The sequence below is a fragment of the Thermobia domestica genome, chromosome 10, assembly GCF_964235325.1.
Source record: "Thermobia domestica chromosome 10, izTheDome1.hap1.1, whole genome shotgun sequence".
Lineage (NCBI taxonomy): Eukaryota > Metazoa > Arthropoda > Insecta > Zygentoma > Lepismatidae > Thermobia > Thermobia domestica.
In genome coordinates this window covers 170,831,627-170,858,470 of record NC_137463.1, presented here as the reverse complement: position 1 = coordinate 170,858,470, position 26,844 = coordinate 170,831,627, and the positions used below count along the sequence as shown (strand labels likewise).

The following is a 26,844-nucleotide window of genomic DNA, read 5'->3' as shown; positions in this document are numbered from 1 at the left end:
AATGTATATGAGTTTTATTATTTATGAAGTTTATTCTTCTAGGGCCGTATAAAAGCGTGAAAAAAATATATCGAAATACGTGTAATTTCAAACCTAGAAACCATGGAGCTGACGGTTTATGACATACAGGTAGTCACACATATTCTATCCAAATATACGTATCTCAGTAAGTGCAATGGGTTTACAAAGGATTCTCCACAAGGCATAAAAAATTCCCAGATATGCTTGGAATTAAAGTGGGTCCAAAGTAGGTAATAAATAAATAAATAAATAAATAAATAAATAAAACTTCAGCTTTGACAATGAAAACGGAATGAGTTCGTGGGAAGTTGGAAGTGTTATGTACCGTCAGCTACACAGTTTCTCGTGTTCAAATTAACGGGTGCTGTAATATATCTTTAGTGACACCTCGGACGGCTCTAGCTCCGAAACCTAGACGGTTATCAATATGCATATTGCTAACAACATTAACGAGGAAATTTTTAAAATTCAATTTATACAACTTTGGTTTCTGCAAAAGTTAGACATATATTTTCGATTCTGGAAACTCTGTTATTCAGTCAGACTCTAAGTGTTCAGAACTACGCTGTTTCATTGTTTCAGTTACTGAGAATTACATTTTATATTGTTTCCATGGTTTTAGTGAGTTACTCTGGCACTAGAATTGACGAATATCATTTTGTTTAACTCAAACATATAATGAAGACCGATATGCGCAACTTAATGTTTCACCTGAAATTTACACAAACACACACAGACACACGCACATATTTAAATAATAATAATAATAATAATAATAATAATAATAATAATAATAATAATAATAATAATAATAATAATAATAATAATAATAATAATAAAATAAAATAAAAAATTATGGTTACAGGAATCAACAGAGTCATGACAAGGCCACCACTCCTAGACTAGCTGAATGGTAAAAACAAAATTATAAGATGAAGAAAAGTTACGTTGTCTACTATGATTAAGAAAAATAATTGAAATTTTACTTACCAGTAAAATATGACAGCATCCCTCCTACGACGTATGGTTTGTCGGCGTCTAAATACTTGCGAAAGTGATAATGGTCTTTGTTGAGAATAAAGTGCGAAACATGAAATCCCCATTCCAACAAACAGAACTGCAGCTATTATTGTTAGTCCTATGATGTACGGAATAGTATCCGAACAATGTCCCCAACTGACTTTCACTTTGATCACAGGTTTGTCTTTCCATTCTTTAGGTATGGAGCATAATACGGGACTTGTTGTGCCATTCACTAAAATACGATCCTGTGGTTGACTTTTCAGCCACTGTTGAAATTCAATAATTGCACAATCACCACAGTCAACAGGGTTTCCACCCAGGTCGATTTTCTTAATGCCGTCTAAAGATGAAGTCATTTCTTCAGTAAATATGGATATTTTATTATTCGATATATTAAGCAATTTTACAGAACTCTCATCAGGATATGTAAAAATACTTCTACTGTTGCTCCAGTCAACAAATTCATTCCATGACAAGTCTAGTAATGTAATATTTCCTTTAGAAATAATGTTTACAGGAGATGTCATCATGTTCCACGACATATCTAGTTTCTCTAAATAAGTTACTATTTGTAAACCACTTACAACGTTAAGCTGGTTTCTAGACAAGTGCACAGATTTCAACGCTTGAAGATTCACAAACAATAATGATGGTAGTGTTACAATTTTGTTAAATGAAAGATCGATAATTTCTAAGGAAGAAAGCTTGTCAAAGGCATCTTCCTGCACAACGGTGAGACTGCACCTGCTCAAATTCAGGACTCGAAGCTGCGTTAATTCTGATGGAACTGTATACGCCGTTATCACTCTTATCCCATTACCCGAAACATCTAACGTAGTGACACTTTTCGGAAGAGAAAGTTCCATTAAACTCTGGTTTGTAAATTTATTCGAGCTTATATTCAAAGTTCTAAGTGTGCTTAGTTGAGAGAGATCAATATCATCGAGATCACCTAAACGGTTACCACTTATGTCAAGGTATTCCAAGTGTGGAACATCTCTCGCCTCTGAAAATAAAAATTTAGATACAAGCTATAGCACAAATGTGTGTGTGTGTAAAACTATCATTTCAATTATTATTATTAAATTAGTGCAAAATGAAAAATGAACACTCAGACGAAAACGACATACACGAAACGTGTTCACGCGAGTTACTTGTAGAGGGAGATACTTGTAAAAGTCACGAGAAACAGCATCGCACTATGAACACAGTACGATGCGAGCAGCAGCAGCGGTACAACTTTGAAATCGGAGCAATATTTAGTTACACAGCAAAGGAACGGTCAAGTATGTTCTGCACCGCAATGTGCGTCGTTTTGTGAGTGAACGTTGGAGACACACCAGTACGTTGTAAAGGAGCTCAATTCATGCAGTTAACGAGGGTTTTCGAAGATATATCGTAGACCTTGTTGGCCAGGAAATTTCACAGAATCGAGCCAACACGCTGCACAGCATCCGCTGTATATTAATATTGGTGACATTGGTTCGACGAAGGTGAACACCGCACACATACACGCACACACACAAACAAACATACATACCAGCCCGATCCTGAATCGCAGCACAATACAAATAAACGCCTGGATTACATTCCGATTTCTACACTACCAGGAAGATGTGTTCCTCCGATAGGACAATCCCCACCCATATAGTGCTGTATTACACGATGTGTTTTCCACAGTATGCGTCAACTTCACTTGGTTGTACGATCATCAGACACGTTTCTTATTGCGAACATGTGTGAGATTAGACAATGTCTGTTCCAGTTTGAAATTCGGAGACAAACCTTCGACCAACTGCGCCAACAGGTAGAAGAACATGGAACATTATTTCCTATGATGACATCCGATACTTCTACCACAGTCTTCACGTGAGAGTGGAAACCAATATTGCAACTGAAGAAGTAGGTATACAATGTACTCACGTATTTCTGACACACCTAGTACATTCTCCTTAGATGTAGCCCCCTAATGCATGATCATGTGTAGTATATAAGCTATATAGAATGTGTGAATAAAATTAATTTACGTGAAGCCATGATTTCGAGAAGTTCATTTTCCTTTTTCTGTAGGTATATTATTATCTAGAAAACATTTTACGAGCACCGTAAGTATAGTTCCAGATTGATACAATCTAAAGATCCTCAAAATGAGCTCCGAAGAACCTCGAGAGTTTTACAGAGCAGTTTTCGGATTCCGTAAAATATATCTGTAACGATGGGCAAAAGGTTACATACACTTAACAAAAGAGAAACCATACAGAATCTACACACTTAATCTTGGTAACTTCGAAAACTATCATATTACTATTAAATACACTTAAAATATTTATCCTATCAAAACTTCACCATATTTTCTCGGTTTTCCAGTGTTCTTTCTGAACTGTTAGAAACGTAATTGGAAACAATGATACTCAATTTTACAGAAAATATGATTTATTGATTGTATCGAGTTTTCCGCCACCGAATTAAATTGCTGCATTTATATAGCGATTTTACGTCAGTAGTGTGACCACGCCATCTCACAAGTTGGTTTTATTTATTTACTTCTCCGCCTAAGGAACTATGGCTTCGTACGGAAATACAATAATAATAATAATAATAATAATAATAATAATAATAATAATAATAATAATAATAATAATAATAATAATAGAAACACTTTAAAGATACTATACAGTGACAAGAAAACTAACATAACAGCAATTGTATTATAATAAAAGGCTGAATAATTTTTAAACATTAATTATCGTTTACAATAATCTTGCTAGTTACAATTTCCTATTAGCTATTAGCTATAAAGTTTCCATCATGATTGAGATTGGAAGTACATGTGTATCTGTCAGATTAACAGTAACGTATTTCACAACACGTTAGTAATGAGAATGGACGTCAAAAGAATTTTATGCACCAGATGTGTATCAGTTTTCTTCTCCACGAAGTTTTGCAGTCTTAATAAACAATGAAATCTACAGCGTAGAAGTGTTTCCAACTAATTAAATAAGAATATATACATATAATTTTGTTCTAAGAAATGAAGAAACAAACTGAAGAGAGGAAATAAGGAGATTAAGAATGAAATGGCATGGGCTTGTGATAACAGGACCAGGAGTCACTTTTTCTCTCCTGGAATCTTCCATTTAGTATTTAAACGTAGATACGCACCAACAGGAAGAAGGGCATAACCATACGTTAAATTCCCTCTGTCATTGTAATTTACAGCTGACCGTGACCAGACATAATTCTTTGTCCTATGTATATTTGAAAGTTCATGTTAATGGCCCAAAAGCTATAGTCGGCCACAACTAAACATAGTTATGTCTACTTGCAACGTTTCTGCTAGCTGCGAATCAACATAAAAATGTTGAAATCAGAGACATCTTCACCTATGCTCTGTTAACTTAATGGCCCCACTAGCAGATCTTAAGTTACATGAAGAAAATTGTTTGGTTAAGGAAATACTGTCATCTAAAAACCTAGGGTCGTATTCATACATGATGCCAAATTAAAACGTGTCTTGCGTAAAACTTAATCTTAGCTAGAATTTCGTTTCTGAGCAAATTCTTATTCATAAACATGCTATGCATCTTGGGAAAGACTACTATCCTTGTCTTGTAGAAAATATTAGGCCGCTACTCCTATCCACTGGTTATGACTATGAATTAGTGGATCCGAAACTTGTCTTGAAAAATATTTATAAATAAATTCAAATTGCCATTTTCACCAAGACCTTCTTATGGAAAATCTATACCTTAAAATCTTGCCTGAATGGGATTATGGAATAGCAATTCTATTCCTAGACAGATCTTTGAGATATATTTTCATTACATCTATGAATATAGCCTTAAGCAAGTTAGATCAGGCGAAGAAAAGTACAAACTCATTTTTAAAGGAATTTTCTTCTGTAAATTTCATGTTTTGAAAGAGTAAAATTGACGTCTTTCTTTTAAGTATGCCGGACGCATTTTATTCTACTTCTACAGATTGAAAATACTCCTGTTAAAAAACTGAGGATCCTAACACACTGATAAATTCTATGAAGAATATTGTACGGTTTAGAATTGTATTGTATTGTACTTATTTCGTCCTTTTTTCATACATTTAGCACTGTATTGCAATACATATGAAGTGGACACATCATTTAAACACAAAAGTAAAAAGAACAATAATAATGAAAATTACACACACTAGGTTAATAATTAAGCATTGCACCTTACATCTTATTATACATTACATTTTGCATGATATTATTAAAAATAAAGTAAGAGTACTTATTACTTGCAGTGTATGTAGAAATCCTTGAACATATATCAAATGCTAAAAACAAGCAACGATACTGGTTACTATACATAATGTAGTTTTTTAAAAAAAAAAGCAATTCATGTATTCCTTTATCGAGTAAAAGCAGTGTTGTAATAAATATTTCTGTAGTTCTTTTTTAAATTTAGCAACATATTCCTGAGTCTATATCTTTGGGAAGTTTATTGTATAGTACGATACCCGAGTATTTACAACATTTTTCATATAATACGGTTCTGTGTTCTACAATGGAAAAGTTTTTTTTTTTTTTTGTTTGTTTGTTTGTTTGTTTCTTGTATCATGATCATGTTTTAATTCTACCCGCGTAAGGACACCCTCTAGGTGTCTCTTTGCAAATATCAGTAGATTTAAAATGTACAAACAAGGTACTGGGAGTATACGATTTTTTTTTTTTTTTTTTTTAAATATTGGTTTGCAGTGATCTTTTGGTTTAGCGGCTGCCATCATTCTTATTATTCGTTTCTGCATCGTAAAAATTACCTTGGCTTTGTGTGTATTTCCCCAAAATATAATGCCATATGTTAAATTTGACTGGAATAATCCAAAGTAAGTCGTTTTTAAAGTAGACTCTTTTAAAACATTTTTAAGTACTTTAATTCCGAAATAAATTTGATTTAATTTTTTACTAAGCTTAGTTATTTGTACATCCCAGGAGAGATTTTTATCTATCCAAATTCCTAAGAACATAGTTGAGTTCACATAGTGTATTCCGTTATTTTCAATTAAAATACCGGTATTAACAGGCTGCGTATGTTTGTACAGGCTGCATACGATGAAAACTGGTTGCTTGTGTCTTTTCAATGTTTACTTTAAGTTTATTTTCTTTAATCCACTGAGATAGTTTATGAAGGATTTCATTTGCATTACCTTCAACATCCTCATTTGTGTTCCCTTTTACTATTATATTAGCATCATCTGCATAAAGGGATAGTTCTGCTGGAGCAATATTACATGGTAGATCGTTAATGTATATCAAAAATAATCATGGCCCTAATACGGATCTTTGTGGCACTCCACATGATATTTCTTGTTTTCCCGATGTGTAGTATGTAGTTTGGTTTGTATCTATGTTACTGTATGTAATTTCTACTACTTGCTGCCGATTTTCCAGATACGATTTAAACCATTTGGACGCAATGCCTCTTATTCAATAATCTTGGAGCTTTGAAAGAAGATTTCTATGCGACATTAAGTCAAATGCTTTGGAAAGATCAAGGAAAACACCTATACATTTCTCCTTACTATCTAAACTTGCATGTACAATTTCTACAAAATTACATATTGCTGTTTCCGTTGATTTCCCTTTTACTATAACCTACAAAGCTAAAGCAATTCACACCAGAAGAAGAAAAGTATCGTCTTACATTTTTCCATAACCAACTGCAATGTTAAATGTGAGATAATAAATTCAAAATTGATAGATTCAATGTCGAAACAGTAAAAGCAGAACTTAGACTAGAATTATGGACAAAGTGGAGTAGATGGTGATAATGAAAATGAAATGAAATCTTTGAGTTTTACGTCCAACGTTTATGCCGGTTAGGCTAAAGGAGACGGTGATGATGAGTAATGAATGAAATGGTGGAATGAAGAAAGTGGGAGGAAACGGGGGGACCCCGAGAAAACCCACGGACACGGTGTTTGTCCACCACAAAGTTCAATTGGCGGGGGCTGGGATCGAACCCGGGACCCCAAGCACCAGAGGTGAACGCTCTACCACTGAGCCACCACGGCCCTTCATGGTGATAATGAATCTAAAACATGTTTCTGTATTACAATGTATAGCAAATGATATTTTTAATATAAATAAAATTAACAGTTGTTTGTCTGTGTGTGACCTGGGGACCAGACGAGGTATCTTATTATTCGATATATTAAGCACTTTTACAGAACTCTCATCAGGATATGTAAAAATACTTCTACTGCTGCTCCAGTCAACAAATACATTCCATGACAAGTCTAGTAATGTAATATTTCCCTTAGAAATAATGTTTACAGGAGATGTCATCATGTTCCACGACATATCTAGTTTCTCTAAATGAGTTACTATTTGTAAACCACTTACAACGTTAAGCTGGTTTCTAGACAAGTGCACAGATTTCAACGCTTGAAGATTCACAAACAATAATGATGATAGTGTCACAATTTTGTTAAATGAAAGATCGATAATTTCTAAGGAAGAAAGCTTGTCAAAGGCATCTTCCTGCACAACGGTGAGACTGCACCTGCTCAAATTCAGGACTCGAAGCTGCGTTAATTCTGATGGAACTGTATACGCCGTTATCACTCTTATCCCATTACCCGAAACATCTAACGTAGTGACACTTTTCGGAAGAGAAAGTTCCATTAAACTCTGGTTTGTAAATTTATTCGAGCTTATATTCAAAGTTCTAAGTGTGCTTAGTTGAGAGAGATCAATATCATCGAGATCACCTAAACGGTTACCACTTATGTCAAGGTATTCCAAATGTGGAACATCTCTCGCTTCTGAAAATAAAAATTTAGATACAAGCTATAGCACAAATGTGTATGTGTGCAAAACTATTATTTGAATTGTTCTGGTGGAGACGAATTACCACATTTTGGTTACAGATACCTTCGTCCAGGTCCCAGACCAAGACGAATAAGTGTGTGTGTGTTTTTTTTTTTTTTTTTTTTTAATTTCGAGCGAGGGGGTCTCAGGGGGGAGGGGGTTTACTGCGACATGTAAAAGTAGTAGAAAATGACCGATATTAGTGTCGAATTCATAGTTTTCGCGGTCGCTGAGATCAATGGTGAAACTTCGATCGCATAAACTTCCAAATTCACTCCATTCGGCTGCGGGCCGGGGGTCACCGTGGAAGAGATTAGAGATGCAAGGGCTCGGGAAAAAAACGGCTTTTTTGGGAATGACTCGGTTTTTTCTGCTTCGCTTTTTTGCTTGGGAAATTTTGGGATTTTCTTTTTAAATTCTGCTTTAAATTGATAAACCAGATTTTGTTTCGCTTCTCTACAGCACAAGAACTCATTAGATTAGTGGTTGATGTAGATAATAATATAGAACCTCTAAAATAAAGCACGAATTTCGAAAAAGATTTTTTAAAAATTCTTAACATATTTACATTATGAATTCCATATATATATATATATATATATAATTTTTTAACTTTTTATGCACAAAAATAGGTACTTTTTTTAAAAAAGATACACAAATAAATAGCAAAATTGTATGTAGTATTTTTACTTCAAAATATCACACACCCTCTTTTTGCAACAAAAAATAAAACATGAGAGAAATGCATTTATATGATAATCTTAAAAGCTGCACATTAAGAGCTTGGTTTCGGGTCAGGGGCGTCATTTCAGACTTTGCTTGGGGGGGGGGGCAAGAGCACCACCGACATAAGACTTTCACGTTTTGTACTAGTATATTAGTAGGCAATCTATTAAAGTATATGTATTCCTCAAACTCTTGGGGGGGTGGCAATTGCCCCCTCCTGCCCCCCTAAATGACGCCCCTGTTTCGGGTGGTTCTGTACATTCTTGAAATTTTTAAGTTTTAACTTTCATACACATTATATGAATATTTCGAACAAATTTTTCATTCATTGATCACCTACGTAATAATGTTACCACCTATCAGGTGCTTGGAATCTGCAAAATCGGTAAAAAGGCACTGACTGTTCCTTAAGCTTGTTCAGAATCGGGAAAGTACCAAGTTTTCTGTTAATGGATCATATGCGTAGTACAGTAGACTGTTCATCTGATCGTGCGGTTTCCTAGACTTATAATCACCATCACGGTTTACCCAGTCCTGAAGATTTCTGAATTTTTAACGACAGGAATTCCACATATCATTACGAAAAAAAAAAAAAAAAAAAAAAGAGAGAAAAACTATGGAATACATTTAAGAAGAGTGGAAAGAATCAATCACTGTTCCAATTGACAAGAAAGGCGACAAAACTGAATGTAATAATTATCGAGGCATCTCTCTTAACATTCTGTTAACAAGATTGATTCCATACGCAGATGAAATTATTGGAGATTACCAGTGTGGATTTAGAGAAATCGATCAACTATCGACCAGATACTTATTATTCGATAAATACTCGAAAAGAAATGCGAATATATTACCCAGTACATCAGCTGCTTATTGGTTTTAAAAAGGCTTACGACTCGGATAGGAGGGAAACATTGTACAACACTCTTAAATTGTACAATTCGTAATGCCGAAAAAGCTAGTTAGATTAATTAAAATGTGTTTAAATGAATCCCAGATGAAACAAGGAGATGCGTTATCGCCATTATTGTTCAGCGTTGTTCCGGAGTACGCTATAAGGAAAATTAATGATAGCAGCCAGGCTCTAGAGCTGAATTGTATTCACCAGCTTACGGCGTATGCTGATGTTGTAAATTTAATAGGGGATGATAGGAGAACAATAGAAAGAAATGCAGAGTCCTTATTAAATGCTTGCAGCGACATTGGTTTAGAAGTAAATGCAGAGAGAACTAAAGTACATGGAAGTTCACCGGGATTGTAATATGGCAAATGAATGCGTTAAAATATCAAATAATACTTTCGACAAAGTGGATACTTTTAAATATCTGGCATAATATCACCAGACCAAAATCATATCCGCAAAGAAATTAAATGTCGACCAAAGTCAAGAAATTCGTGTTATTATTCAGTTCAAAATATCTTGTCGTCGCGAATTCTGTCGAGGAATTTAAAACTTAAAATATATAAAACGATAACCATGCCTGTTGTGTTTTATGGTTGTGAAATATGGTCGCTTGAGGGAAGAACGCAGACTGAAAGTATTTTAAAATAAAATCCTGAGACGAATATTCGGGCCCAAGAGGAACGGGAATGATGGAAACTTCATAACGAAGAACTGCATAATTTATACGGTTTACCAAACATAGTTACGGTCATCAAGTCTAGGAGGCTCAGGTGGACAGGTCATGCAGCCAGAATGGAAGGAGGTAGGAACGCTTTCAAAGTTTTAACTGAAAATCCAATCGGAAAACGTCCATTAGGAAGACTTAGGTGCAGATGGGATGACAATATTAAAATGGATCTAGCAGAAATAAGAATACAACGTAAAAACTGGATCCAGTTGTCTAAGGATTGAAGTCAGTAGAGAGCTTTTGTGAACGCGGCATTGAACCTTCGGATTCCATAGGCGATAGAGAGAGAGAGAATATATTTAAGTTAAGCACAACTGCACAACAACCATGAGTGAGTGGTTAGCTTTCGCGCTTCTATCGGGAAGTCCGGGATTCAACCCCGCATTCGACCATATTGACAAAAGTTTTTCTTAATTGTATCTGTGAATGTGGAGATAATGCGTGTACTGTGAGTTCTGGCCGACTTCCTTTCTTATCGTTTTTAAATTGTTATTATTAATTACCAGCAGTGACGGATTTGCGAAGGAGGTTAGGGTGGGGATGTTTTACGGGTGAAGCTTGTACCCCGAAATTACAGAATTTCTAAAACACACGAAATATTTGTTATGCCTTTACTCATAAACTTCAAGCTCTTCTCAAATAAAAATTAGGTATTTTTAGAAAAACTAAACATTAATAAGAAAAACCGCTCCCAAAATACTTTTCTAAATACGCCACTGATTATCAGTATAAAATGGTCTTCAAGGTTGTATCCGGAAGGTTATTGGTGAGTATACAAACAAAACGAAATATTAGTTATCAGGGTTGGCTGGTTTAAAAGTGTTTGTAAAATCTTGATGAACACACATTTGTGGGCTATCACGTTTCACTCTCGTATATTATTCGTATTATATTCAGACCTAAATTCCCCATTCATTACTCAAAAAGATTATAGTACAAAAGCAACTTTTTTTTACAAGTTTATAAATGTTTATTTTGTGATTTTTTTGTAGTTGTTATTATTGTTATGTAATTGCAATCGAAGAAAAATTCTAAATATTGTTTCGTTTCAATGTTTACTATTGATAAAATACATCGAAAATGCCGTACTTTTTTTTGTGTGTGTGTGTGGGGGGGGTCATACAGACCCCACGAGAGGCATTTAGTGAAATAAGTATCTTTGGTATCTATCTATGTATAAATGAGTTTGAGCCAAAGTGGACTCAAGTAATTCGTATCTTTATTCACTGTTCTTATTGATATGCAGATTAAGTCGGTGTATTTCTTTAATTTGGACCAATAAAAGTCGTTGTTAACTAACTTGAACTAAATTAGTTCTTCTGTACTCCGTAGTACTTTGAAATTGTTCATATGTAATTCTGTACAATGGTTTCACTTGTGCAACTGTTTATCTTTTTGTCCTTCTGAAATGACTCTTGACAGTTGTATTAAGAAGCATGTAAAGATCAGTACAACGTATTTTTTTTTATCAGGATTCCTTCGTGAGTGAGTCGGCAGACGTATCGCATTTGTGGCCAATTAGTCCTGGTTTTGAGTTCAAATGGAGGACAATTTCTCTCGGATGTAACTCGAGAAGCGGTTTTTATTCCGCTTTAATCGTATGTGACCCCTTCCAGCATAACCCCGTTGTTGCATAATAACATCAAGGCGAAACAAACTTATTTCTGTCCATATATGATATGAATATATAGAGCAAATCATTTAAACCATAAAAACCTGGTTTAAACAAAAAAAAAAAACGTTTTTTTTTTGTTTTTTTTTTAATAAAAATCATGGTTTTTGCCAACACTGTTAGTTATGCTTGTACTCATAAACTCCCAAATAAAGATTAGGAAATTTTAGAAAAAACAAACATTAAGCAGAGAAACACCTCCCAAAATACTTTTCTGAATCCGTTACTGATTATTTGTATAAAATGGTATGCAAGTTTGTATCCGGAAGATTATTGCTAAATCATTGCACAGCTACAGTATAACAAGAACGCTTTGACAGATATATTGACAAACGTACGCTCTGACCAAGGGCGCCGATCAGGGGGGGCAAGGTGGGGCGATTGCCCTCTCTTTAGAGGAAATTGTGCTTCTGAAGATCGAAAACCCAATAGATATTTTAGAATATTTACCGCAAAATTTGAGACTACATTTAAAATGTCGCTTATACTTGCCCGCCCCCCGGAAACCACAACATGGGCGCCCTTGGCTCTAACGGATATATTGAAAATGAAAAGTTTAACTTTTTTCCAAAAGCTAGAGTAGACCTACTAATCTCTAGGAAATGAAACACGGATGACTAAAAAGAAATGATGTAGAAAAGAAAAAATGTCGATAAGTCAGAAGTTAAAATAAAGTTAAATATCTTCTACAGTTGCCCTCAAATACTACGTACTTTATGTTTACTTTAATTCATAAAACATGTGTTCCATCTATCATGATGGTGAATTCCAGAGCGAAATATAGCATTTAGGTCATGAAATCTTATTTAACTTTAGAGTATATTATAAGAAAGCTATTTAAATAGAAAAATCATGAAAATGAAAAAAGCCAAAATTTCCAAAATTCTCGTTTTTTCCCCCAAAAAAAGCCGGCTTTTTATGTGCAAAAAACCATCGGTTCAAAAAAGCCGGTTTTTTTTTTGCATCTCTAGAGGAGATACCGAGACATGTAAAAGTAATCCAAAATGACCGATATTAGTGTCAGATCCATAGCTTTCGCGGTCGCTGAGATCAGTGGTGACACTTCCATTAGTGATGATTTTCAAATACAGCCCACATGCGAAGAATGGGTATTTCAGCTAGTACATATTAACTAACGAACTCTATGGCCTATGGAACCCGGAGGTTCAATGCCGCGTTCACAAAAGCTCTCCACTGACTTCTATCCTTAGCTAACTGCATCCAGTTTCTACTTTGCATTCCAATCTCTGCGAGATCTATCTTAATATTGTCCTCCCATCTGCGCCTAGGTCTTCCTAATGGTCGTTTTCCGATTGGTCTTCCAGTCAAGACTTTGAAAGCGTTCCTACTTTCTTCCATTCTAGCTACATGACCGCCCACCTAAGCCTCCTAGACTTGACGACCCTAACAATGTTGGGTAAACCGTATAAATTATGTAGTTCCTCATTATGAAGTTTCCGCCATTCCCCATTCCCGTTCCTCTTGGGTCCGAATATTCGTCTCAGGATCTTGTTCTCAAATACTTTCAGTCTATGTTCTTCCCTCAGAGTAAGTGACCATGTTTCGCAGCCATACAAAACAACAGGCATGATTATCGTTTTGTATATTTTAAGCTTCAAATTCCTCGACAGAATTCTCGACGACAAGAGATTTTGAACCGAATAGTAACACGAATTCCCTGCTTTTAGTCGACATTTAATTTCTTCGTGGATATGATTTTCCTCTGTTAATATTGATCCTAGATATTTGAAACTATCCACTTTATCAACAGTATTATTTAATATTTTAACGCATCTATAATTTGCTGTATTACGGTCCCGACGCACTTCCATGTATTTAGTTTTCTCTGCATTTACTTCTAAACCCATGTCCCTGCAAGAGTTTAATAATATCTCTGCATTTCTTTCTATTGTTCTCCTATCATCCCCTACTAAATTTACATCATCAGCATATGCCATAACCTGGTGAATACTGTTCAACTCTAGGCCCTATAAAGTGGAAAGCTATAATCGAAGCAGCTCAAGGTAACAAGTACCACTACATCTGCTTTCTTTCTGAGAGTCATAAGTATACACAAATTTCCCTTTGCATTACCTTTGTAATTAAAAAAGATATCAGCTGTTTATATAATACAAAGGAGTTACTGTACCTAAACATCAATATTGGTAGTTTCAGATCATTTTATTAGGAAAGGGACGAGGTGGTTTTAGATTTTAGAAATTGGCAACTTCTAGTTTTAATATGTGGTAAATTTGATGGATATCCCATAACATTGAACTCTGTGTTCTTAATTTTCCATAATCTCTACATACAACAATGAACTGAAGTTAGTGTAATAATAATCATCATCATAGGTATTCTGCCTTTATTGGCAGGGCACTTGCCGCAGCTGAGAAGCTTCCATGCTCCACGGTCCTCCGCTAACTTCTCCGTCTTCGCGTATGATCTTTCTGTTTTTATATCATCCATTAATTGTAGTCTCCTTCGCTCCCTCCCTCTCTTTCCCGACACCATACCCTCTAGGACAGGCCTGTCCATGAATTGGCTCCCGGAGCCGAAGCGTGAGCGAGCACGAGCGGAGGTAAGAACAGGTAAGCACTAGTTTCGCCCCTTCCACTGCATCCGATAAGTATTGCCAACCACACATGATGGCAAAAAACCTACGGCCAAGCCTAGGTCAGAAATTCGCACGATGTTGAAGCATTGAGCAGACGCAAGCGTGAAATGTGCAGGTGTGCTCTCCCCCTCCCCATTTCCAAAGCAGTGACTCGAAAACACTGCAGGAAATAAAATTGGTACTTTTTTGGTCGAGGAAGACGCATGATAGAGGTTACAGTTAGCGTTGAAGTAACTAACAAATGAACAAGAAAGAAAGAAACTAATATTAAACATGTCAGCTTACAGACGTACAAACGACTGCAAAAATCGGAAACGAATTGTTTCAGACCTCTTTAGCTTGCTTACTCAATTCGTGACGTTGTATTACATTAGCACTCGGTCTATAACTTGTCATTCGCTTCACGTTTGCTAAGTTGTAAACGCCTTTTGTTGCTGGAGTGATAGCAGAACGACGAGAGGTTGAATAATAATAATAATAATAATAATAATAATAATAATAATAATAATAATAATAATAATAATAATAATAATAATAATAATAATATTAATGGTATTATTATTATTATTAGTAGTAGTAGTATTAGTATTATTCGGACCAAACAGGAATGAAAATGGGGATTGGAGGAAATTCATAACGAGGAATTGCACAGTTTATACCGCTCACCTAACATTGTTAGGGTCATTAAGTGTAGAAGGCTCAGGTGGGCAGGCCATGTAGCTAGACTGGAAGAAAATAGAAACGCTTTCATAATTTTAACTGAAAACCCAATTGGAAGAAGACCACTAGGAAGACCTAAGGCGTAGATGGGAAGACAATATTAAGATGGATCTTGCAGAAATAAGAGTACAGAGTAGAAACTGGATCCAGTTGGCTAAGGACAGAAGTTAGTGGAAATATTTTGTAAACGCGGCATTGAACCTTCGGGTTCCATAGGCCATAGAGTTAGTTAGTTATTATTATCTAAAAGAAATGTTCAACTGTTGTTAAGAGAGAATTACACAGAAGAACTGAGTTCCGACCAAACACTAATTTGCCGGAAGGAAATTCCAGTGCAGTCCAGCCCACTTTAAGCGTTATCCGTGTAACCCACGTTTCATGTTCAAGACATTGGGAATAATTGTTCGTATCATTCAGTCGGAACGTTTCTTTTCGAGTTTACGCTGTTACAGTAGGCCTACAACATTGTGACTTTCAAAATCAGTCAGTAACTATCGAAGAAAGACAAGCGTGTAGCTTCAGTCGTTGATATGATTTAACATTCTTTTTCACTTTTAACAAGCCACCGGCAAGCAACCAGCCAGGGACAATATATTTTTCCTTATTAAAAAGACACTCCTTGTTAAAAAAAAAAAAAAAAACACTAATGGTAGTCACTAATGGCCACTCTTAAAAATGGAAAATCTCTTTGGCTCTCTTAATATTTTGTTTGATTCTTTGCGATCAAAGTAACTTTAAAAGTGGAGTAAGAAATACTATTCTTCCTATTGATAGTATAATAGTGGCTTCTAATCTCCACAACCAACCCCTTGCTAAGCCTATTCGCATACACATACATGCATAAGCTAATTTTCTGGAGATAATACTTAGATAATTACAAACAAGTGCTACAGTATTTTTTTCGTATCAACAGATTATCTCTTTTCCTAAAAAGCGAAACAACATAATATAACAAACCCACACTCGGATTAAGAACTTGATAATATATATATTGAAAACTGGTTTTCCATTGGGCAAACTAGCAAATTTTTATAAATGTAAGCGATGGTTTGGTTCCACCACATCCTTCTTTAACAAAAGAAAAGAAAAAAGAAGAAAAGGAGCGTACATAGTTTATCATTTGATTGCTGTTACAAGTTTGTGTTGTCTATAGTTAACGGTTACCACATTGTAAAAAACACTATACACTAAATGGCAATCAGTTACCATACATACTTTTTTTTTAATTTGGTAAGCTAGTGATTACCGCCAAGGTGGACAACACTTCCGCTCCTCGAAGGACGAAACCCGAAGATTCACGAAGCACGAACAACGATATTTGCACTTAGAATGCTCGTGAGCGCTCACGAGGAGAGTTTCCACTATCTGCTCGCCGTGGCCAGGGCTGCTCTAGGACGTCCCTCATGATACAATCTGTTCTTAGGCAATGCCCCAACCAGTTTCTCTTCCTCTTCCTAATAATATCTAAAAGCGTTCTTTTCTCACCCACCACTTTTAACACTTTCTCATTCGTTTTAATTTACGTTAATAATTAATTACGTTAATTAATTAATAAACGTAAATAATAATAAACAATTTGCATCAATAATAGTGTGTTTGTTTACCATTCTGCAGATTATGAAATAGATGGCTGATTATCAGGGCCCGGATCTTGTTGACAAGTCAACTTTCTTCTGTTACGCATAGGACAAGGCAAGTTCAAGTAAAAACGTTATCCATCAACTCTAGGTTCTAAAAATATAGTTTTTTAGGATCAACTTTTGGTCTCTTTTTGCTGTTTTGAAATTTCAGGTCATTTTTTAATATTTTAAGGTAACTTTTAGGTCACTTATGGTCTTTTTATTCTTTTTTTCTACATAAGGAAATCTTTAAATGAACACGGTTTACGGATGTGGAAAAGACGAAGTTGAATAATCTCTTTTCTTACTTCCTGACTATTGGAGTGGAAAAACTGCATTCTTAACAAGCTAATGAAAACTAAACTGTAGCTGGTTAACGAAAGGCGGGGGTTGGTAGGTGGCCAAACAGATAGTTTTGGGTTATTAACCACAAAGAATGTGATCACGTGAATAACTAAAAATGCATTAGAAGGCGTACAAGGGCTTTAAACGTGTTTTTATCTATTATTTTCATGTAGTCTAAACTTCCTAAGTTTTATTGTTTAAGAGTGCTTCCTAGTTTCAACTCGGGAGTGAACTGACGCTTTCAATACTTACAATGCCATACAATGGACTGATCAATGGACATAAGTGATCAATGGACTGCAACTAACTGAAACAAAACTTTTTGAATATGAGTGAGAAATGTTAATTAAAAATGCAATGGATATTAAAAAATGTTAATGTTTAATGAAATAAAAGTTTGAGAAAACGTAAGTTTTAAGGTCAATTTTTGTGATTTTTAGGGTCATTTTACAGGAATTTTAGTTTCATTTTATAGGTCACTTTTTAAAATTTTTTAGGTCGAGAAGATCCAGGCCCTGCTGATTATCAATAAAATTAACTCATTTATAAATAACGTGTCTTACCAATATCGAAGTAATCTATGCTGCACTGAATTAAGCTCAAGCTCGTCAGAAACTTCATATTTTTGAAGAACTTGCGAGAAAAATGCTGAAAGTAGCTCGAAATGAGATACAATTTATCCACTGGTAGGTCACCAAGTAAACTGATCAACTGATGGGAGCTGCCAACGTTATTTAAACTAGCGCTGAAATCTGACACCATGCCACCAAGAACTTCCACATAGAGGTCTTCAATAATTCGTTTCAGTTGATACTTAGTTACATTAAAATGCTTATTAGGCATTAGCACTCGTGATAATACTTGAACGCTGACAGTGCATGGGGCCCTATAATGAAAACAAAACAAATGCAATTATAAAATCATCGTATTGCACTACATTAATTTCTGGTTCACTTAGTGTTGCACAGGAATGTAATAAAAAGAAAGTAATATATTTTAGTTTTTTTTAAAGAAATATGTTTTCTTCATTTAGTAAGAATTTGGATTACCAAACAAACAAACAAACACACACACACACACACACACACACATACAAACACACACAAACACACACACATATATATATATAACTTAATTAATATAATATAATAAAATAAAAAATAAATAAATAATAGGCCTATAAATAAAATTTTAAAAAATAAATAACAATAGCAGTACGTATAGTATATTTGGATAGTATTAATATGAAAAACTGATTCTCTTTTATTTCACTTGCACAAATAAATTTTCCAAAATAGGGCAATACTTCTTTTCAAGCTTATTAAAATAGGGTATACGTAATCTTAGTCATTCATCGAAAAAAAAATCTTAGCGCAATGGTACTTATGATTTCAAACAAATTACGAATAATTCAGGAACTTGCAGTAGTGCCACTCTTATCAAGAGAACTTGAACTGTATTATGAATTAACTGGAAGAAATTTTTCCATTATATATTTCCTACTTTTAAGGGACTTTACTATTTGGTTCAATGCAAAAAAAGATTAATGTTGTTTCCAGCACGAAACAATTTTATTAAATTCAAGTGTAGAATTTGATTAACAAATTCCAGTATAATCAACTTTCATAACAGACTATATACAGTGGAAATGCTATCATTCTTGTTAATAATTTGTGTAAGTGCGATATTTCTGTAAGTTAATGAGCCATCAAGCATAACAAGTTTATTTCATTGAATTCTCAGCTGTATATTATAAATTAAATAAAGTAAATAAAGTTTATATTCACGTGCTAACAGAAAACAAAAACTCAGTCTGGATTTTCTTTTCAGTTTTGACCTTTGTTACTAGCTCTCCTGATAAACTGACAAAATCTCGTTTAGTCAATACTATTAAAAGCAATGCTATTGCCATACAGATTTGCTACCATAACGAATTAGGTTTTTTTTCTTTCTTTTCAGCAATAAGTCAACGCAATATTTCATTATATACAAAATCTTTGAGCTTTACGTCTCACGGTTATGCCGGTTAGGCTAAAGGAGACGGTGATAATGAGAAATAATTGAAATGGTGGAATGAAGAAAGTGGGAGGAAACGGGAGAACCCCGAGAAAACCCACGCACATGGTGTTTGTCCACCACAAAGTTCACTTGGTGAACCCGGGACCCCAAGCACCAGAGGTGAACGCTCTACCACTGAGCCACCGCGGCCCCTTCATTATATACATCAAGAAACACAGTATTATATTTCTTCAAGATAACAATTCCATATTCTATCAGCATAATGATTCAACACTCATTATCACGTGAAACAAATGCTTGAAAATTCTTCCGATTTGTATTTTAGGGTGTAGAATAACATTATCTATTATTGTGGTAAGTTACATTTCATTATCTCTTTACTTTCGAAACGGGCAAAAGAAAAATTGTTAGCTTTTGAAAAATATTTAGTAGTCTGCCCCCTTAATAATTAGTCTAAACTAGTAATGCAAAGTTTATACAGAGTTCCTCCTTGTCAGGGAAGTGAGGGAAAACTTAGCGAAAATGGTGCATTTCAGGGAAGTTCAGGGCGAAAGACTGGAAATCAAGGGAAGTCAGGGAAATTTTATGTGTTTTCGAACAGTAATTTATACCAATTTCAGAAGCCAACCATTATAATGGTCGTTGTTCAGATTTTTATGAAAAGTAGGTGGAATTTACATATGAACGATTGATTACTACTTGCCTCTATAGAATAAATGTTCTCATATATAAATATTCAATTATTTATTCCTTATTTATATGTCAACGTTATCCGACACCTGTCATGGAAGTCAGGGAATTCCCTGCCAAAGGTCAGGGAAAGTCAGGGAAAAGTCAGGGAAATAGATTTTTCCAGATCAGTAGGAACCCTGTTATACTTACATACAAGTTTTGATTATAATAGCTTTATCTACATTCAACAAATATCATAGAAAACTCAAGTTATGTTTGCACCAATATAAAAAGCAACATAAAGTTCGTGATTCTGGGATAATACATTTTAATATTTACGTAAGTCTCTCACTCACTGTTTGAGATAAATAGAGCAACAGCATTTATAAACTTAACGGTACTTTCCTTGCTTTCACACTTGCAAACTCTTTCACTAGGATTTTCGGATTTATTTTTTTATTTCATTTATTTATTTATTTCAACAGATACTCAGATACAGCACAACGAGTGCCATTTACACATAACAAACATGTATTAACAATAGAAGAAATAAAAATAATAAAAAAGACAAAACAAAGATGTTTTTTTAATTCATATTGAGTTATTTTGAATTTATATAATTATTTGTCAAAGCTGAGTACCTTAAAAAACGTCAGCTTAAATGATACGTCAGTTATCTGATTATATAAATTTGTACTCTGTGAAAAAGCACCTTTGAATAATCGACAGTCTAGGGCGGGGAAGGTAGAAGAGATTTGTATTTGATGCTACACGGGTAGGAATGTGTAGCGATTCTTGAAGTAGGGCTTCAGACCTTTTGTTCCCATTGACTCCTTATGTAGAAATTTCAGGTCAGTGATATTTCTGCAAGCATCCGGAATTTGGATATTCAGATAATGCAGGACATCTTCTTTAGTTATAGAATGAACAGTGAGAACACGGAAACGTACTATGGTCAGATAGATGTTCCCCTGCTCCATATAAGTAAGCAGTAATTGATCTTGGGTTATCCCACTTTTCATTAATTCCCTCTTCCTAAATGTGTGGGGCGCTGGCGCAAGAACGTTTTGGCTAATGTTCATAAACCGCACAAAAAAAAAAAAAAAAAAAAAAAAGACATTCCGCCCTAGGAAGCCGCCTCGGTTACCTATATGGACGAGCCAACCCTGGTAATAGTTGTGATCTATGAACCGTTGTGAGCCATTAATTGACTTCACACTTGGACTCCTTGTCTTTCGAAAATGTAGCCCAATCTGTCCCATGTTTAGGAACGCTTTGATGTCAGCACTCATATCCTAACGTGTGGACGTCTAGTGCTATTTGAAAACATAACACTTTGTACCAGGTGGCAACACTAACAACTTAGTAACCTCAAATGTTGATTAGTTTTATTCTCTATGTTACTGTACATGTATTTGCACAGGCATTAATATGGAACATTTCCATTCACTTTTCCATAGTGAGCCATTGGAGGGACTCGGGGGCGCGGTGGCTTAGTCGTAGAGCGTTCATCTCCGGTGTTTGGGGTTCCTGGTTTGATCCCAGCTCGCGCCGTGTGGACTTTGTGGTGGACAAACACCGTGGTCGTGGGTTTTCTCGGGATTCTCCCGTTTCCTCTCACTTTCTTCATTGCACCGTTTCATTCATTTCTCATCATCACCGTCTTATTTAACCTAACCGGCATAACTGTGGGACGTAAAACTTAAAGATTTCATTTCCATTGGAGGGCCTCGACATTTGAACATCCTGTATCTCGGAAACGAAGCAGCAATGGACCCATGTTTATAGGAACATTTTTAGTTATTTGGATGTCCACAATCTCCTCGTCACTTTTGGCCATGCATTTATGTTATACCCTGTATGTATATATATATACAAATATTTATGGTCCACTTAATTATTACAATTCATATGCTACTACTAATAATATTCATGTGGACTCAAAATCAATACATTACTTACGCACATAAGAGTAATATCCTTAACGTAAACTAGCCTATCCTAACCTAATTATGTTACTCATTTCATTAATATTACAGATACTACTACTGATACAATTGCTTATATTGTTGACATACATTTTCTTAATGATATTTGGTGTACGGGTTACCACAATGGACCAAGATTTATCAATTTGTTACTATCTTTCTAAATTAATACATACATATCCTTCAGACTGGATATCTTACTTTTAAAGTAACAAATGAGATATTCCATATGCTATTCTCATATTCTGCATGATTGACTGATAGATTATCAGAGTCAATTTACCCCCAATTACAGTTTTTTTTTTCCCCTAAAGACTTCGAAACCATTTGAATAACCCTAATAGAGTTTCAGTAGTTAACGCAGATGATCTATGCAATGACTAATACGCATAAATATTTTCATGTTAAAACGTACATTGGCCTCATTTCCAATTTTCCTGCAATAATCATTCATTTTCTTAATTCAATTAGAAAATAAAATGAAATTAAATCTTTAAGATTTACGTCCCACGGTTATGCCGTTAATTCAATTAAGTTCCAATTCGCCAGTGATCAAGTTTAACAAGGTACCATAATATAGGATTTATAATTTGGAAATAGCATTAACAAGCCTAAGCCTAACATATTGTGCCAGAAAACAAGTTAGGACACGCCCCCTTCATAGTTGGTTCGAATATATGTGACGGAACAAAACTAGTTAATTACTCATAGAAAAACATGATTAACGCAACTCTCAAAAGAAACCCATATATTTAAGATGAATCGTTTTTAAAAGTTATTATTCAGTTTCTTCAATAATAACTTGTCAGTGAGAATAGGTTCTGTGTAAATGGCGTCCAAAACGACTTCTGACATCGGAGTTCAATATTTGTCATTAAAATAATATTATCTGCATGCTATTAATCTTCCGATGGTAACAGGGGTTATACGTAACCCCAGTGAGAACATTTTTTCTGTATGTATGTGCCTCAGCTTTCAGTGCCTTTGTGTATTCCTGGGAAAAGGCAAAGCGTATTTACTGCTGATGTGATCGCGGTGGAAACCGATTTATCTACCGATAGATAGAACTGTTGGAGTGGTGGGTCACCCCTGTTACTATTCGTGTTAGTGAAATTTTGTGGTGGAATATTAATATTTTTCTTGTGTAATGGTTAATAGCACGGTGCCTGATCCACATTTTAAGGATTTTGTTTCCTTTGTGTTAGACGAAGAGACTGAGATTAGTGCTGATGATATTTCTAGTGAAGAAGATAATATTGAAATGCAATCGGAGTCAGAGTATGAAATAGGAGCAGAAGATTCAGATAATGAAATCGAGGAAGAGTCAGGTAATATAGTAAAAGGTAAAGCTCGACATGTTTGGTCCATTGTGGCTCCAAAATGTTCAAGGACCGCTGTTCGTAATATTGTGCACATTCCTCGTGCTTATTGTCAATATCAAACAAATTCTGGGAATGGAGAAGAACATCAATGATAGTGAACATCTTTAGAAATTGTCCAAGCAAACAAAACGTGTAATTTGTCTCCGTGCAAAGGAAAAAAAAAAGTGAAAACAACATGTTGCAATGTCACTTACCTATATGCAGTAAGCATAGAAGAGAAATTTGCATCAACTGTGTGTAATGACTTACGTGATACCTAAAAACCAATGCAGTGAGTGATGCTGCACTTCACTATCAAAGTGTATTTTAAAACATGCTTGTATTACAAATTATAGTTGTATAAACGACAACATTGTAATCTTAGCTTATATATAAAAGTTACTTTTCATTTCAAGTGGGAATATTTAAAATGTAGTGTCATTTTGTACAGTTTTAACGTTGGGGTTATGTGTAACCCCATGTTACTTATCTAGGGTGTTCAATTTATGTTACCGTCGGAAGGTTAATTGTCTTTACAGTCCTAATTACTTATGGAGACTGATTTTATGTCATCTACATACGGTAAGTCTAATTTTCTTCAATTTAAGATGCAACCTATTAACACTCAGCTATACATTCAAACTCCCACCATTTACATCATCCTCGGAAATATCTTCGTGCCCTCTCGGAAATAGGGCTGCCAACTCTGAAAATAAAATAAACGGCATCCCCTGAAAATTCCCTATGATATAGATCTAGGTGTGAAGTATCTCTGTCCAGGCCCATCCATGGGAGGGAAATGTTCTATCCTGAACAAAGGTGCATTAGCACCTGTATTTTACATATTCTTAGTACATTCACTAATAAGCCTAATAGATACATTGTGCTATAAATGAGAAACTGAAATCGGCATTGATCATTCTATTGTGTTTACCAGTAACTGCCACTTCTTTAAAATTATCGAAACAGATGAAGCAAAGCATATTAACCTTTACGTGACAATTTTGCATTTGAAAAATGAAATTTATTCTTTAAACTTATACTTCAACTACAGGAAATTGCTTTAAGAAGTCCCTTTTCACTCTCAATAAATGTATAAAATTCTTTACAAGTAAATTTTAAAATTTCCTTGCAATCTCTTTAAAATTATCTAAAACAGATGAATAAAATATATTAATCGTTGATAGATGGTAAAAGGTGACAGTTTTGGATTTACAGAATGGAAGTTAATTTATAAATTCGAACTAGATGAAATTATTTCGAACTAGATACAATTAAAAAAAAAAAAAAAAGATCATAAAGGCTGGTAAGAAGTTAGTACCGGTCACCGGCTTTAATCAAAATAACAGCAATATTTCTGGCCAGACCGGTGAAAAATCGGACAGTTGGCAACCCTACTCGGAAGACGAACAGCACTTGCAGTAATGAACCGGAATTTTAAGCAATTTAAATTTTATTATTTTTATACTTAAATTCCTTCCTCGTTAAAAGAAAGTTATTTTCACTCTTAGTCTTAATTACATTGTTCTATTTTGGGCGGTAATGACTACATCATTTCTAGGCTAGCCCATGAGATAAGAGTTGAAGCTGTCTTGTTTAGAAAAGGTGTAAAAGTAATATCTTATCTCGAAAAATATATGTTTCTATTGGAAGGCCTGTCTTGCCTCGTCTTGTGGTCAACTTTGATCATCATCTTCTGTATGTGCTGAATTCTAGAAATAGCCCAGGAAATGAAAGGGGAAAAAATCATGATTGTCGGGGAAAATTCGAAACAAGCTGAGTTTTTGCCAGTTTTTAGGATCCAACTAGAGGTGCATTTTCCCAAAAGTCCCCCTCCCTTGTGCTTACCCCTCCATACCTTCTTTAACAAACGATTTGCAAGGTTTTCGATTATCGCTCATATCTTTGTTTTAGTAATCCGATCTTCAAACTCTTTTTACAGTTTTTTTTTTCCCTAGAACCACGATCTAAAAGAAGTCTTTTTCTAATAGTGTAGTCTTGTTCACACCCAGCTCTTGGGCCTCTTATGGCCTGCTGTGAATAGGGAGGAGAAGGATTTAATTTTCGATTATTGTTCAGTTATTGATTTACCAGCTCACTTATCAATTCTAATGCACTCAACAAGTATGTGTTCAAATTATTCGACTCAACATTCAGTTTCTGAATATTTTACTGTTCTTACAATATTACATCAGAAAACGCGTTTGACTTAGTCCAAATTACTGTTCGGTAACTCTGTTCCAATTTCTTGTGGTCATGGCACATACTTTTCAATATCAATAAAACAAATGCGTACGTGATATTCAAGTATAAAATACTATACAGTGTGTGTATCTAAATTGGAAACAAAAATGAAATGGAATACTTATAAGAAAATAATCTCTCACACAAAGATTAATATTTCGTATGAAATCCGTTATTTATTATTAAGTCTTGTATTCTTTGTGGCATGCTATATACGAGTTTAGCACATTTTGACTCAATTCAGCATCATGATACCACAGATTGTTGATCTCCTCGATCAATTGATGTTTGGTTGTAATATGCTTCTTCTTTAGCTTTTTTCTTCATTGAGCTTCAAGGGTTTTCAATCGGGTTCATATCAAGACTATTGCCCGGCCACGGAAGAACTCGAATTTCGTTGTTATCAAAGAATTTTGTCACAGTTTTGCCCCGGTGGCATGGGGCTTCATCATGCATAAAGATGAAGTGTGCGTCATCAAACCAGACTGTACTCTGGGGAAGCAGTTCTTCTTGAAGAACTTGTACGTGTATTGGTCGTGCTTCATTGCTCCCTCTTTTATATAAAGTTTCCCAGGCCCGAAGACAGACATCACACCCCAGACCATGACTGAAAGATGCTTCACGGTTTGTTAGAGGCATTCCAACTTGAATTCCTCCCCACGTCGACGTCGCACATATTGTGAACATTCATCAGACAGAAGACACATGATTCATCACTGAAACACCTATTCTCCAATCATCAGCAGTCCAATGTTCTAGGCCTCGTGCCCATTCAAGGCGCTTCTTTGCCATGATTGGAGTAATTTTTGCTTTCTTTCTTGGTCTCAGCACACATAATCCTTCGAAAATTTTCAGGCGAAATGTCTACACCATACTCAGCCATTTTTATCCTTAAGTCTCTAGAAATCGAGTTTCTGTTTCTCAGACCAATCTTTTTAGTTTTCTGAAACCTTTCAGCGATAGCTTTGGTTTTCGCCCACACTTCCCAATTCTATTTTGCTGATACATTTGCTTCTTGCTTATCGCAACGGAGATTTTACTCATAGATTTTTGCCCTACCCCAACTCTACTGGCAATTTATCGTTGTGTATCTCTTTCTTCCGCCAGTACTATTTTGACAAATTCAACTTTACGCGGAAAAAGGTCTCCGACTTTTCCCATTATGCCGCGATTACAGGACTTCACAGAATAAAAGATTAGTACACAAAACACGTTACGATCACTTTAAACTGGCCCATTCGAACTGCTGAACGCTTTGAATGTCGTAACTGCTTACAACTGCAGCCACAATACTTCAGATTGTAACTTGTTGATAGAAACCACAATAGCTGTGTAC

At 35.0% G+C, this 26,844-nt stretch overlaps 1 protein-coding gene across 1 annotated transcript in view; it reads right to left on the bottom strand.

The window, feature by feature from the left end:
- LOC145662842 (uncharacterized) overlaps window positions 1-26,844 on the bottom strand; it is a 91,226-nt gene that overhangs the window by 24,533 nt on the left and 39,849 nt on the right. The window contains exons 2-3 of the mRNA XM_081728759.1: window positions 17,788-18,110; window positions 1,012-2,050 (exon numbers count right to left, since the gene is read on the bottom strand). Of these exons, the coding sequence (XP_081584885.1) occupies window positions 1,012-2,050; window positions 17,788-18,110 (1,362 nt within the window). The remainder of the gene's footprint in view (window positions 1-1,011; window positions 2,051-17,787; window positions 18,111-26,844) is intronic.